At 42.1% G+C, this 14,425-nt stretch overlaps 2 protein-coding genes across 11 annotated transcripts in view; both read left to right on the top strand.

Moving 5' to 3' along the window:
- CCDC88A (coiled-coil domain containing 88A) overlaps positions 1 to 8,071 on the top strand; it is a 410,515-nt gene extending 402,444 nt beyond the window's left edge. The window contains exon 33 of the mRNA XM_065590781.1: positions 7,956 to 8,071. The gene's annotated coding sequence lies outside the window, so the exon portion shown is untranslated. The remainder of the gene's footprint in view (positions 1 to 7,955) is intronic.
- The window catches only part of MTIF2 (mitochondrial translational initiation factor 2), a 50,045-nt gene continuing 37,097 nt past the window's right edge, over positions 1,478 to 14,425 (top strand). For 2 of the 10 annotated variants that reach the window (XM_065590791.1, XM_065590788.1), the window contains exons 1-5: positions 2,352 to 2,481; positions 9,718 to 9,949; positions 10,647 to 10,767; positions 13,569 to 13,740; positions 14,200 to 14,360. In XM_065590791.1, the coding sequence (XP_065446863.1) occupies positions 9,725 to 9,949; positions 10,647 to 10,767; positions 13,569 to 13,740; positions 14,200 to 14,360 (679 nt within the window). In that variant the 5' untranslated portion in view covers positions 2,352 to 2,481; positions 9,718 to 9,724. Of the gene's footprint in view, positions 1,609 to 2,351; positions 2,482 to 4,960; positions 5,089 to 7,951; positions 8,072 to 9,717; positions 9,950 to 10,646; positions 10,768 to 13,568; positions 13,741 to 14,199; positions 14,361 to 14,425 lie in introns of those variants that run through there. The other 8 variants (XM_065590790.1, XM_065590794.1, XM_065590789.1 and 5 more) reach the window with 8 other exon arrangements.

Below are 14,425 nucleotides of genomic sequence, written 5' to 3'. Positions count from 1 at the left end.
ACCCCCCTGTCGGCCCTAGTGATCACATGGACACCAAAAGATTCTGTGGCGGGCGGGATCTTCATTGGGAGCAAGATTTGGTACTTTGTGTATTCCCCAGGGATCAGAATGGCTATACATCCATAGGCGTGCGCACGGGGTGTGCCAGGTGTGCCCGCGCACGGGGTGTGCCAGGTGTGCCCACGCACACCCTAATGCCCGCGGGCCGGCCCCCACCCCTCAGGGCTTTAGATCTGGCCCGCGGGATTTGCCCCCCATGGTACCGCAGGCCCCGTGCCACTCTCAGAAGCGGCCGGCACGGCACCATGTCCCTGGGGCCCTTGGGGGGGGGGCAGAGGGCTCCATGCATTGCTCCAGGCACCGCCCCCCACAGCTCCTATTGGCCGGGAAGGGGGAACAGTGGCCAATGGGAGCTTCAGGGGAGGTACTTGAAGGTGCAGCAATGGCAGCGCGCGGAGCCCTGTGGCCCCCTGTTCCCCAAGGGCCGCACAGGAATGTGGTAAGCGGAATGGCATGGGGCCAGGGCAGGCAGGGAGCGTGCTGCTGCAGGTAAGCAGCGCCGGGCCGGAGCCCAAACCCCTCCTGCACCCCACCCCCCAACTCCCTGCCCTGAGCCCCCTGTCTGCACCTCACACCCTTCCTGCACCCGAGCCCCCTACAGCCCCATGAACTCCAACTCCCTGCCCTGAGCCCCCTGTTGAACCTCGCACTCCTCCTGTACCCCAGCCCCCTGCCTGCACCCAGTATCCCTCCTGTACCCCAACCCCCTTCCTTGAGCCCCCTGCACCCCCATGCACTTCAGCTCCCTGCCCTGAGCCCCCTCATACACTCCACACCCCTCCTAGAATCATAGAATATCAGGGTTGGAAGAGACCTCAAGAGGTCATCTAGTCCAACCCCCTGCTCAAAGCAGGACCAATTCCCAACTAAATCATCCCAGCCAGGGCTTTGTCAAGCCGGGCCTTAAAAACCTCCAAGGAAGGAGACTCCACCACCTCCCTAGGTAACGCATTCCAGTGCTTCATCACCCTCCTAGTGAAATAGTGTTTCCTAATATCCAACCTGGACCTCCCCCACTGCAACTTGAGACCATTGCTCCTTGTTCTGTCCTCTGCCCCAATCCCTTGCCCTGAGCCCTTTCCTGCACATTGCACTCCCTCCCACACCCCCACCTTTATGATGTTCACCTTTAAAAAAAAAATAATAATAAAATTCCCTGGGTGCCCATCCTAATGAAATGTGCTGCACATGCCTATGTATACATCACTGCTGATACTTTCAGAGCTGCCAGCCCTAAGTGTTAAAATTCACGAGTCAGATCCCTGACATGAGATTTCCTTAAAAATACTGAGATTTAAAAATAAGCATAGGGTTCTTTGTATTTGACTTCCGGTTTTATCGCTTCTCTTAGGGTACATCTATACTTACCTCCGGGTCCGGCGGTAAGCAATCGATCTTCTGGGTTCGATTTATCGCGTCTTGTCTAGACGTGATAAATCGATCCCGGGTTGATCCTGGAAGTGCTCACTATCGACGCCAGTACTCCTGCTCCACGAGAGGAGTACGCAGAGTCAACGGGGGAGCCTGCCTGCCGCGTCTGGACCCACGGTAAGTTCAAACTAAGGTACTTCAACTTCAGCTACGTTATTCACGTAGCTGAAGTTGCATATCTTAGGGCTGGTCCCCACTTAGTCCGGACTTCGGACTAAGGTACGCAAATTCAGCTACGTTAATAACGTAGCTGAATTCGAAGTACCTTAGTCCGGACTTACCGGGGTCCAGACGCGGCCGGAAGTCTCCCCCCGTCGACGCCGCGTACTCCTCTCGGAGAGCTGGAGTACCGGCGCCGATTGTGGGCACTTCCGGGATCGATCCGGGATCGATTTATCGCGTCTTAACCAGACGCGATAAACCGATCCCAGAACATCGATTGCGTGCCTCCGGACCAGCCGGTAAGTGAAGACTAGCCCTTAGTTCGAAGTGGGGGGTTAATGTGGACCAGGCCTTAGGGTCTCTCTGTGATCAGGAGTCCAGATATTTACTGATTGTAAAAGCCCAGAAGAGAGTCTCACCAGTCGCTGGGCTCCAGGAGCTAAGAACAATACCAAGCCCCAGGAGACACTCAATAAAACAACTAGCGCTAGCACCAGAGCGGTTGGCTCAGGCCCTGCGCGGTGCCCGGCCTGCCGCGGTATTTCCACTGACAGCTCAGCCGCAGGCAGTGCAGCTACGCTAGTCCCCTTTGTGCCGCCGCGTTACACATACCAGCCCCGCCTCCCTCCAGCCCCCACTTCCAGTTCTCCGAGCGCGAACCCGACGGCCTACAGCCTCGGCCCCGCTCTGTACGAGCCCCAGAACACCGCCAGCTCCGCTCTGCTTTCAACGCCCTCCTCCCGATCGCGCCCTCTGCCCCGCCTCTCAATGGGTCACGTGTCCTGGCGCGCTCCGCTGCGTTTCCGGCTCGCTTACGGCTCGTGGCAGGTAAAGGGGCGCTGACAGGCTGGGCTTACCTGGGGTGCGCGGTGTTTGGGGGGCGCGGAGCCGGGCCCCTCTGGGCGTGCGGTCCCCAGGGGCTGACCAGTCCGCCTCTCGCACCCGTCCCTCCCAGACAGCCCCGGTGTCGCTCGTTCTCAGTGACTGCGGCACTAGGGTGTTGAGAAAGGCCTCGGTGTGCGCGCCCCGCCTGATTTCCCCCCTCCCCCCAGCTCCCCGGCTGCTGTTCCCCCACCCTACCCCCAATCTCCTGTGCCTGCTTCCTGGCACCTCTACGAGTGTCTGGACAAGGCGGGGTCGGTGGCACTAAGGTGCCCCCTGCGGTGCCTGGGGTAGGCCAAGGCTGAGGGCCCTTTGGCGGATTGCTCCCTGTTCAACCGAAAGAGCCTGACTCTGAGCAGCGCTGCTGGCTGAGCGGAGCCAATGTTGCTCGAGGAGACCCCACTTCTCAGTCGTCTCCCCAGCCGTCTCGAGCTCTGGCTGAAAGCCGTTAGCTTGAATGCCAGGTGGGAACTAAGCGGCAGCCAACCTGGCTGGCGGAGCACAGGTCTGAGGTGCTGAGGGCAAGAAGCACCACCTCACAAGTGGGCTTCCACATTCAGTACTAGTCTTTGTTTCCCTCCCTGTGTCTGCAATCACTGATAGACTCGGGGGGAGTGTGCCTTGTGGTGGCCTAGTTTTAGGGTGACACGGATGTGATAAGAATAACAAGACTGGCATTCAGAAAATCAGTTTGTGGTCTGATGATAGGCTCAAGATGAAAAAAGTACTCTTGGCTACAGCTGTTATCTGGGCATCTAGAAGCAGCCTGTGATATAATAAACTCCCAGATTGAGGACCTGTGTTACAAAAGACAACTGCACTCAGTCATCAGTGGTGCCGGTGTAACGTTCACATGCTTTCATCCAGACTGCCTAGATACTACAGTGCTATGGGCCATATAAGTACTTATGGTCTGTGTTAGGCAGGATATCAGATTAGATTACTATAATGGTCCCTGCCATCTTTAAAATCTAGGAACCTAGCTATAGATACCACTATTTCTGTCATTGAGTTTTAGTGAAGTTAGCCCCTCTTCCAAACCATAGTGTCATGGATGTGAGCAGCTGCTGTAGAAATGGGTATTGTCATCATAACAAAGACACTACGCCCATGTCCCCTCTTACTAACATAGTAGGTGGGATGATGATGTAGAACCCCATGTAAGGGCACCTTTGGGGTTGAAAGATAAAGGTGAGCCATTCTAAAAGCTACAAGTTTGTCAACAGTTGCACATGATAAAGAATTGCAAAGGCAGACTATATAAAATTAGAATGGATGTTTAACCCTCATCTATCGGCAGGGGGAGATGATTGACCAATGCAGCCAGTGCAGTTTCTGTCCAAAACTCAGACACAAAACTTAATTGCCAAGGGTAAAGAAAATCACAGGTTTCTTCACATCTATATATCATTAGTTTTCAATAGATGTGCCATATATCATCGGGGCTGAGGCACATGCTTTACGAGGAGAGGCTGAGGGAACTGGGCTTATTTAGTCCGCAGAAGAGAAGAATGAGGGGGGATTTGATAGCAGCCTTCAGCTACCTGAAGGGGGGGTTCCAAAGAGGATGAAGCTTGGTTGTTCTCAGTGGTGGCAGATGACAAAACAAGGAGCAATGGTCTCAAGTTGCAAGTGGGGGCAGTCTAGGTTGGATATTAGGAAACACTATTTCACTAGGAGAGTGGTGAAGTACTGGAATGGATTACATAGGGAGGTGGTGGAATCTCCATCCTTAGAAGTTTTTAAGGTCAGGCTTGACAAAGCCCTGGCTTGGATGATTTAGTTGGTGTTGGTCCTGCTTTGAGCATGGGGGCGGACTAGATGACCTCCTGAGGTCTCTTCCACACTAATCTATGATTTTATGATTTGTTCAATAGGAAAAATATTTTGCTGAACAATCACACAGATTAGAATTAAGATTTTTGTTATATTTGGCAGAGTGGATTTGATTTAAATCAGTAGTCAGGAAGGCTTGATTTAATCATGGATTTCTACATAAAAGTGCATTCTTGCTGGTTGTAATGACCTTAATACATATTCTTCACAACTCAGAGTTAGAGATAGGTTTCATTTTTAGAAGGTTCACACTATATATTTTCTAAGTGATTTATTTTGAAAACTTTTCAGATTAGTTTTACAGCTATATCAGAAAATGAATGATTGTTTGGTTATTTCATTTAACAAAAGGTAATTGAAGCAGATATTTATAAAGTCATTGGGAGGTGAACTATCTCCAATTTAACAGGTTAATCATTAATATTTGGAGGATTTTCTTGCCATGCTGCATTAGGAGGAGAACATCACCAGACAGACATTTAAATTGTTTTATTTAACTAAAACAGCAACATTATGTATTCTGGATTTTTTTTCTTCAACAGCAAACATAATATTTTAACAAAACAAGCATATTGTTTTTTGAATTTAGTTAGACATTCAAGTTTTCTAGAACATAAGAGTGGCCGTACTGGGTTAGACCAAAGGTCCATGCAGCCCAGTATCCTGTCTACCAACAGTGGACAATGCCAGGTGCCCCAGAGGGAGTGAACCTAACAGGTAATGATCAAGTGAACTCTCTCCTGCCATCCATCATCACTCTCTGACAAACAGAGGCTAGGGACACCATTCCTTACCCATCCTGGCTAATAGCCATTAATGGACTTAACCTCCATGACTTTATCCAGTTCTCTTTTAAACCCTGTTATAGTCCTAACCTTCACAACCTCCTCAGGCAAGGAATTCCACAGGTTGACTGTGCACTGTATGAAGAAGAACTTCCTTTTATTTGTTTCAAACCTGCTGCCCATTAATTTCATTTAGTGGTCCCTGATTCTTATATTATGGGAACAAGTAAATAACTTTTCCTTATTCACTTTCTCCACATCATTCATGATTTTATATACCTCTATCATATCCCCCCTTAGTCTCCTCTTTTCGAAGCTGAAAAGTCCTAGCCTCTTTAATCTCTCCTCGTATGGGACCCGTTTCAAACCCCTAATCATTTTAGTTGCCCTTCTCTGAACCTTTTCTAATGCCAGTATATCTTTTCTGAGATGAGACGACCACATCTGTACGCAGTATTCTAAAATCAGGTTTGTTTTTGTTAAAATTGTTTTTAACTAAAATAATTAAATGAAATATTTAAAAAAAAAAAAATTAAATTGACTATGTCAGCCAGGTCAACACGAGAAACTTAAAATATTGGGTCCTGTGACATTTTAAAGACTAACAGATGTATTGGAGCATAAGCTTTCATGGGTGAATACCCACTTCATCAGACGCATGTAATGGAAATTTCCAGAGGCAGGTATAAATATGCAGGCAAGAATCAGTCTGGAGATAACAAGGTTAGTTCAATCAGGGAGGATGAGGCCCTCGTCTAGCAATTGAGGTGTGAACACCAAGGGAGGAGTTTGGCCGATGTAAAACTGGACAGTCCCTACGTAAAAGGATAAATGGACACAAGTCAGATATTAGGAATTGCAATATACAAAAACCTGTAGGAGAACACTTCAACCTCCCTGGCCACACAATAGCAGATGTAAAAGTAGCCATCTTACAGCAAAAAAACTTCAGGACCAGACTTTAAAGAGAAACTGCTGAGCTTCAGTTCATTTGCAAATTTGACACCATCAGATCAGGATTAAACAAAGACTGTGAATGGCTAGCCAACTACAAAAGCAGTTTCTCCTCCCTTGGTGTTCACACCTCAACTGCTAGAAGAGGGCCTCATCCTCCCTGATTGAACTAACCTCGTTATCTCCAGACTGATTCTTGCCTGCATATTTATACCTGCCTCTGGAAATTTCCATTACATGCATCTGATGAACTGGGTATTCACCCATGAAAGCTTATGCTCCAATACATCTGTTCGTCTTTAAGGTGCCACAGGACTCTTTGTTGCTTTTTACAGATCCAGACTAACATGGCTACCCCTCTGATACTTAAAATATTGGCTTCTGCAGCTAACTCATTTGTCCTCACTTTCATGTTCCTGTTTGTTCATAATCTGGAAAAGAAAAACAAGCTTTCCTGCTTTTTCAGGTCCCAAACATTTCTCAGTTTGGAATGAATTAGTCCAAAGGAAGAAAATATTCTATCTACACTGGCAGAAGAAGCTACTGCTGTTAAAAGTGAGATTATCACTTCAACAGTCTCTGAATCCAAGTGCTTAAGTGACTTCCACCAGTTCATTGGTGTGACTTTCTTTAAAACATCAGCAAACATATATTTCTTGAACAGTTCACCCTTAGCTTTGAGGTTTATTATAGTTGGCATTATGGAGGGATGATTGCTGGATGTCCATGTCATAGCCAACTCCTCTTCTTCAGCAGTTAAGGTCTGACCCCGGTACCGAGTATTGAGAATATTTGCAAGAAAATGAGCTGGAGATAATGCTTGTCCCATTTGTTATTTTTAATGCTTGTAATTTAACTCTGTTATTGCATGTTTCTCTTTTTAAGATCTCACTCAGATCCTTCCAAATTTCAACAGCATCAGCAATAAAACGGCTATTTCCCTGCATTTTGTTCAAGGCTACAGAAATAGGCTTCAGGGTACACAGCATGCGTTCAACACTTCTCTTAAGCCCAATGTTGAGAACTTTGGCTGTGACAGTGCCATCTATTTTTTCACAATTTTGTTCACAACTGTCATCAGATTAGGCCAGTTCTTGATATAGTGCTCAAAACAGTCCACTACTGAGTTCCATCACACGTCTTCTGGGAGAGTTAGCTTGGTTCCTCCCACTTTTTTCAGAGCAGCTACTGCAAAGTGGTTATTATGGAAGTATTTTGCAATTTCTGGAACACTGAAGTCTTTGGCTAGGAGGTGCATCAAATGAGCACTGTAACCATATGTTATTAGCTTGGGACTCTCTTCTAAATAATTTCTTCTCATCTTGGATACATTTGCAGCGTTGTCTGTGCCCAAGCTGCATACTAGACATTTGAATTTTTTCTTCACTTTTCACAGTTTATTATAGATTTTACTGCTACTTCTTGTAAGTATTCTGCTGTGTGTGCATTTCCTGATGTATCCATTGTTTCTGTAAGGAAGACATTCCCTTCTGTTGTCATATAAGCACATATAACAGAATCACTGTGGACTCCACTCATCAAAACTCAGGTTAACAATTTTACCTCTGGATTTTTTGCACACTGCTCAATTTCTCTTTCATGCACTTTATCCAGCAATTTGCCTGCGACATCTGCTCTGTTAGGTGGACTGTATCCTGGTTTTAATGACTGAACCATGTTAATGAAGTGTGGGTTCTCAATCATACGGCAAGGAGAGTTTGTTGCATAAACAAACCAGGCAATTTTTTTCATCAATTACCTCTTTTTGTAATATGCTGGTTCTTATCACAAACTTATCTATGGTTGTTTCTGGATGATGATTTTTTTTTTTTTTTTTTGCTACAGGTGATGTACTGTGGCTATGTGACATACATGATGTGACTGAAACACTATCATTGGCAGATAACTCTGAAACTATAGAAAATGATGGTGATCTTGAAGTGGATGGTCTTCAGAATCGTGTATGTTGAGGATGGATTCTCCTAAACAAAATAAGTCAATGCAGTTATTTAATTATTATTACCATACTGCTCATTTAGTATTACTCATTGCATTCACTGACACTCAGTATATTTTAAAGTGAAATTGTAAAAGGACGATCTGCTTATTTCAGCTATTTATTTTTTATACAACTGCATCTAAAATGATAGTTACTCTCTGGTACTAACAACTATATTTTTTTGCTCAAACCTGAGAATTCAAGAATAGTCCAGAAGGAACACAGGCAGTCCTTAAGAACGAAGTATGAAATAAAAAAGTTTACCAAACTGAAGATCCTGCATGTTCAGACATGTTCCTTTCATCATCTTCAACGCAGCTTCCTCCTGAGAAGGAACACTTCTCATGATGTGGTTTCATTCAGGCAACCAGGGCTTGCATTTCTTTATTGCACTGTTTGCATTTTGCACGCATGTCTGTCTTACCCACAGGCAGATGAACTTCATTAAAATATTCCCAAACTGGGTCTCTTTTATGGCCTGCTGCCATTATAGGTTTTCCCTTCTAGTGAGAGAATGGTATGGTAGATCTCAAATCAATGAAGGCTACACTCAAAGACCTCAAGACCTAGAATAATAGAATATTAGAGTTGAAAGAGACCTCAGGAGGTCATATAGTCCAATCCCCTGCTCAAAGTTCTTCTGGAATATGCTGCTCAAACAGTTTCACTTTTGTTTCTACTGTTTGTCCCTCCCTTCTCACATTTATCTCCAGACTTCTTCTCCTTGTCCAGATATATTCCACCCCCAACAATCTTCTATTCATTGAACTTTTTGAAACTTTGCATTTTTAGAGAGAGGTAAGGGATTGACTCTGTGTAAACAAATTTGCAGAGGGACGATAGGGTTGAGATCTGTTATTTCTCACCTCTCTATATTATTTATTTATTTAAAAACATTTTTTCTGTTAACAAGCATGTTATCTTTGGAGAGACAAATCCACAGTTTGAGAACTGCAAAACTAAGCATCTCTGATCTAGACTGAGCACTGAGTCCCATTGGGTAAATAGAAAGATTAACCTAAATAATCTATACAGAAGCCCCTGGAACTCCATAAAATTGGGTCCCTAATCCATGAACTATTGGAACTAATTTACAAAACTTTTCTTAAACATTACATGAATATATTGTCTCATACTATAGAATTAGAATTTATAATCCCTATTCCATGATGAGATATTTTTGAGCTATAATGTATCTTAATTAAAACTATCTTCAGATACATTTTTTCCTCAAATGTATTTTATCCAAAAAATCCGATTTTAAATAAAAAAAAAATCCAATTTTTTTTGTTTGTTTGTTTGTTAAATCATTGATTTTTACCCACCCTGTTATTTGGGGACTTGCTGTAGATTTTTTTTTTTTTTAATCTTCAGTCTATATAACTAACTGACATTTTTCAAACTAGTAAATTCATTGTATAGTTCTCTAGAAGTGTAATTGGATGATAATTGATTCAATTTGGAATGACCTAAGACAAGTTTTATGAATTGTCAAAAAGCAGGTTTATTTTCATTTAAATCGGATTTTTTTATTTAAGTCGGATTTTTTAAATCAATTTGATTTAAATCAAATCCACCCTGATTTCATTGTATCTTTTCTATTCACAGTGAAGAAATGAATCGAGGGATGATGCTGAAATTGGAAAACCTGGTCCACTTACATTGTGCTTGCAGACAGCTGCATAGTCTTTCTTACAGGAAAATTCACAGAACACAGTGGAAGCCTCTGCGGTCATCCACATACCCCATGCGGCCAGTTCAGCTGCACCCACAGCTCTGGCAAATAGACACATTCACCAGTGTTGCACTCTCACAATATAGGCTTTTAGCTACAAAGGAGGTAATGAACAAGTTCCAACTACTACTTTATCCCATCTAAAAGTACAAAGTGCAAAAAAATCAATTTTTGAGCATTTTCATTATATAAATAGAAACTCTGTTAGTAATGAATTTACTGTGTATAAGATTGTTACCCCACTGTATAGAGAATTTACTTTAGATTTACAAGACATATTAATAGGTTTCAGAGCAGCATCCGTGTTAGTCTGTATCCACAAAAAGAACAGGAGTACTTGTGGCACCTTAGAGACTAACAAATTTATTAGAGCATAAGCTTTCGTGGACTACAGCCCACTTCTTCGGAGTGGAATAAATATTGAGGAGATATATGTACACACACATACAGAGAGCATATTTGTAGATGTATTGGCACTCTCTCCCAAACATTCATTTGAAGTTTTTTTTAAATCCAAATGTTGCAGCACCAAAAATCTGAAAGAAAAACTGACTATAAACAAGTGGAAATGATTTTCATTGCTCAAAATGAGAGATATGCAAAAAACAGTTAAAATGCCGCTAAGTGATTTTTAAAATATTCACTATTTCAACAGTTTTCAGTAATTTGTTTGTAATGTAGGCAAAGATATTTGTTTACAACTTACAATTTTTGTTTTCATTGGCCCTCTAAATATTGTTTATTTGTCATTCCTTAATTTATGCTACCCATATATCCTTACGCACGTCTTACTCCTTTGTAGGGGAAAAGACCAGGGAAACAGAAATTACCGCCAATAAAACCTAAAATAGAAAGGCAGGAGGTAAAGATACAGCAGAGGATGACAGTTCAAGATCTTGCAAGAGCTATGGATAAAGACATAGGTGAGCCAATTTATTCTTTTGAAAAAAGATCCAGCAGTGTTATATTTAAGACAATAATGGAGTTTTGAAGAATGCTATAGGAAATGTCATGCTGGAATTCTCTATATTATAATTTGATTACCACATATTTTCTCATCAGGATCCACAATAAATCCCCTGTCCACTGCCAGACAAACTTCTTATATCCGAGTTCTAACAAAATGAAAAGAAAATGTTAGTAGTCATATAATCCTGATTATGAACATTTATGAACACCACCGTTAGATAAGAAATATTTTTGCCTTATTTGAGTGACCTTTTCTTTGTATGTATGTCTCTGTGAGCCTACATCTTCTGTTTCTGATTTTTTTCCCTCTATGTTCTTCACTTTTCCAGCCAACAGGTAGAGAATTAGAATAGCACCATCTTCCTATGGTGAAATGCTTTACATACTGTATTAGATAAGTTGTGAATGAAATTGACTAGGATTATGCAACTGTTTTTATCAAATGTTTCAGTGCAGAAGAATAGCACCACTGTAACGCTACATCTTTAGCACAGCTTTCCAGCAGACATCAGTCAGGAAAGGCTTGGTGCGCTGAGGTCCTCAAGCTGAAAACTGATGGTAAAAGACCAAACAAATCATGGTGGTGTTGCCATATTAGTGCACATTTTGAGCGGCGTATTTAATACTTGACTTTCCACTAGCAAACAAGCAATTATAATTCCACTCTTTTAACATATTTTGTCAGCTAGAACAACGTGGGCCTTGAGGCTAATTTCCAATGCAGACAATTTCAACAATTGCTGTAGCTGTACTAGTGCAAAACCCAAATGTAGGCAGAGAAAGCTGGGATTTACACCAGTAGAGCTTACATCTGTTTGAAACAGGAGTAACCTCTATCCATGCAAATTGTAATTTCCCTTATTTACATTAGAGGTTTGCAGTGGTGCAGCTGCAGTGATGGCTGAAATTGGGCTATTTCCCAGTGCAGACAAAGCTTTATTTACTAATATACACTAATAAAGTTTTAGGGGCATAGTGCTATATTTTTACACTTTCAGCAAATATATTATACCATTGATGCCTGAAATCAATTGTTTATCAGAATCATACTAATTTTCAGTTTTTTATACCTAATTCTGTACTCACGTACATGCCCATCTTAACAGCCTTTCTCAGCACTGTGCTGAGAATAAAGAAAATCTGCCATGGCTCTTTGGGCAGGTCTACACTTGTGGGGGGAGATGTCGATCTAAGATACGCAACTTCAGTTACGAGAATAGCGTAGCTGAAGTCGACGTATCTTAGATCGATTTACCTCACGTCCTCACAGTGCGGGATCGACGGCCGCGGCTCCCCGGTCGACTCCGCTTCCGCCTCTCGCTCTGGTGGAGATCCGGAGTCGACGGGGAGCGCGTTCGGGGATCGATTTATCGCGTCTAGATGAGATGCGATAAATCGATCCCCGATAGATCGATTACTACCCGCCGATCCGGCAGGTAGTGAAGACGTACCCTTTGTGTATGTCTGAGATGTCTGCTGACTCATTAAATTTTCCAGTAGTGCTCATGTCACTCATTAGCAACTCTTAATTGCTGCATTGTTTCCTGCATTTCCAGTACTACAAAAGAGGGGGAATGAATAGATTTGCCTGAGATTTTGTCATCTTCTGTGGCACTTCTCAACCATCTAATTCAGATGAGTTAAGTTCCTTTGATCTGGTAAACGTTTGGACTGAAATAAGTAAATAAAACAATTGGACCAACCTAGACATTTAAAAAAAAGTCCCACAGGTGATAGGAGAAAGTGTTCTTTTATTTGTTGGTGCTGTAGCACACTCAGTATGAATTTTAATGGGATAGGCTGGGATAATAGAGGAGATAAGTCTACAAAATAAACCCATTTGCTCACTTTCTCAGAAACCTGGGGGGGGAAGGGAGTCTTAACCTTGGTTGTGTGTGTGTTAGGGCAGAATTTGGCTGTTAACTTCGGCCGGTTCCTATTTGCAATTGTACGCCCTCCCTTTGCTTTCACTATTGCATAATATACCTCTGGCAACTGCTGCTATAAAACTAAATGGGAAAGTGATAAAGAAAAGTGTTTTCAGCAATCCCTAATGCAGTTTAACACCTAGAAATAAGAGGAACCAGTTCCATGTGACCAGCCTATTCTCATGGACCACGAGTAAATACTTTTTTTTGCATCACCAGATGTACTTGAAACTTCAGTTCTATTACTAGTCATTTACTCTGTGCATAGGATGAAAATATATCAAACTTGAAAGTTATGCATATTAATAAAATCATTACATCATTTAATTAGATGGTCTTGTTTCAGAACAGCTTATTGAAGATGATTGGTCCATATAAATATACAATATTATAGGAATGTTTTATATTAATCTGGGACAAGTAAAAATACTTTCAAGATGGAGTATTTTGGAAATATGTACATTAACTACTGTAAAAAGCAACAGAGTCCTGTGGCACCTTATAGACTAACAGACGTATTGGAGCATAAGCTTTCGTGGGTGAATACCCACTTTGTCAGACGTGCTTTTTACAGATCCAGACTAATTCGGCTACCCCTCTGATAATTAAGTACTGTGTATATAAATCATTTATTTGCACTACTAATTCACATCCAACATACCGAGAAAAGGAAGGAAAACTGCTACTTTTCCTTCACTGCCCTGCACTTCCTTGAGTGGAGCTAGAATATTTGATGAAAGCACATATTGTATTAATGGGTACCTCTATCGCAGGTAGCTTCTGGAGGATCAAGTGTTGTTAAATGTTTTTACTATTTCTTTAATCAGATCATGTGTATGAAGCCCTACTATTCACAGGTGTTGACCTAGACTCACTAGAACCAGATTCAGTTTTGGAAGAAGTCTGGATTAAGGAAGTTGTTAAAAAATCAGGGATGAAATGCAAATGGGCAAAATTAAAACAAGAAAAAGTCAGAGAAAATAAAGATGCTATGAGAAGGTAAAATTGTGATTGTTCTTTTGATTGTTTCCTGCTACTATTAAAATAGCACATTTGGGATACACAGCTGATAATATTCAAAAAATAAATTTTAACTTCTGGTTTGATTCCTTTGCCCATGTAATTGCTACATCAATGTTAAGACTTCTTCTGTTTTAGTTGATATTGATTTTTGTGAAACTTTCTAAAAAAATGTTGCTTCTTGCTTCATCTAATTGGGGTTGCTGTATTAATTGATACTGACATAAATAAGATTGTTTGCTATAAAGAGGGAAAAATACTTTAATTAGTGATTTTTTTATTACATTTTGTTCTTTGTGAAGACTAGGGGGAGAACTTGACTGTTCTATTAAACACTGAGCTATAATACATGGCTACTAATTATACATAGAGATCGTTATTGCCCATAGTTTTGTCAAACACTCTGTGTAATATCTAATGTTTTGCTATTAATGGTAGGCCTCCTGCTGATCCAGCTTTATTAACCCCAAGGCCTCCAGTTGTTACTATATTGGGCCATGTTGATCATGGGAAAACAACTTTACTTGACAGTCTGCGAAAAACTCAAGTGGCAGCAATGGAAGCAGGAGGCATCACCCAGCATATTGGTGCCTTTCTTGGTATGATTTACCCATATATATATATATATATATATATAAACAGTTATACACTATATATAGTAGTC

This window comes from Chrysemys picta, chromosome 3 (genome assembly GCF_011386835.1).
Source record: "Chrysemys picta bellii isolate R12L10 chromosome 3, ASM1138683v2, whole genome shotgun sequence".
In the NCBI taxonomy this organism is placed as follows: domain Eukaryota; kingdom Metazoa; phylum Chordata; order Testudines; family Emydidae; genus Chrysemys; species Chrysemys picta.
Note: the sequence above shows the minus strand (reverse complement) of the source record. Positions and strands in the feature narration are given on the sequence as shown.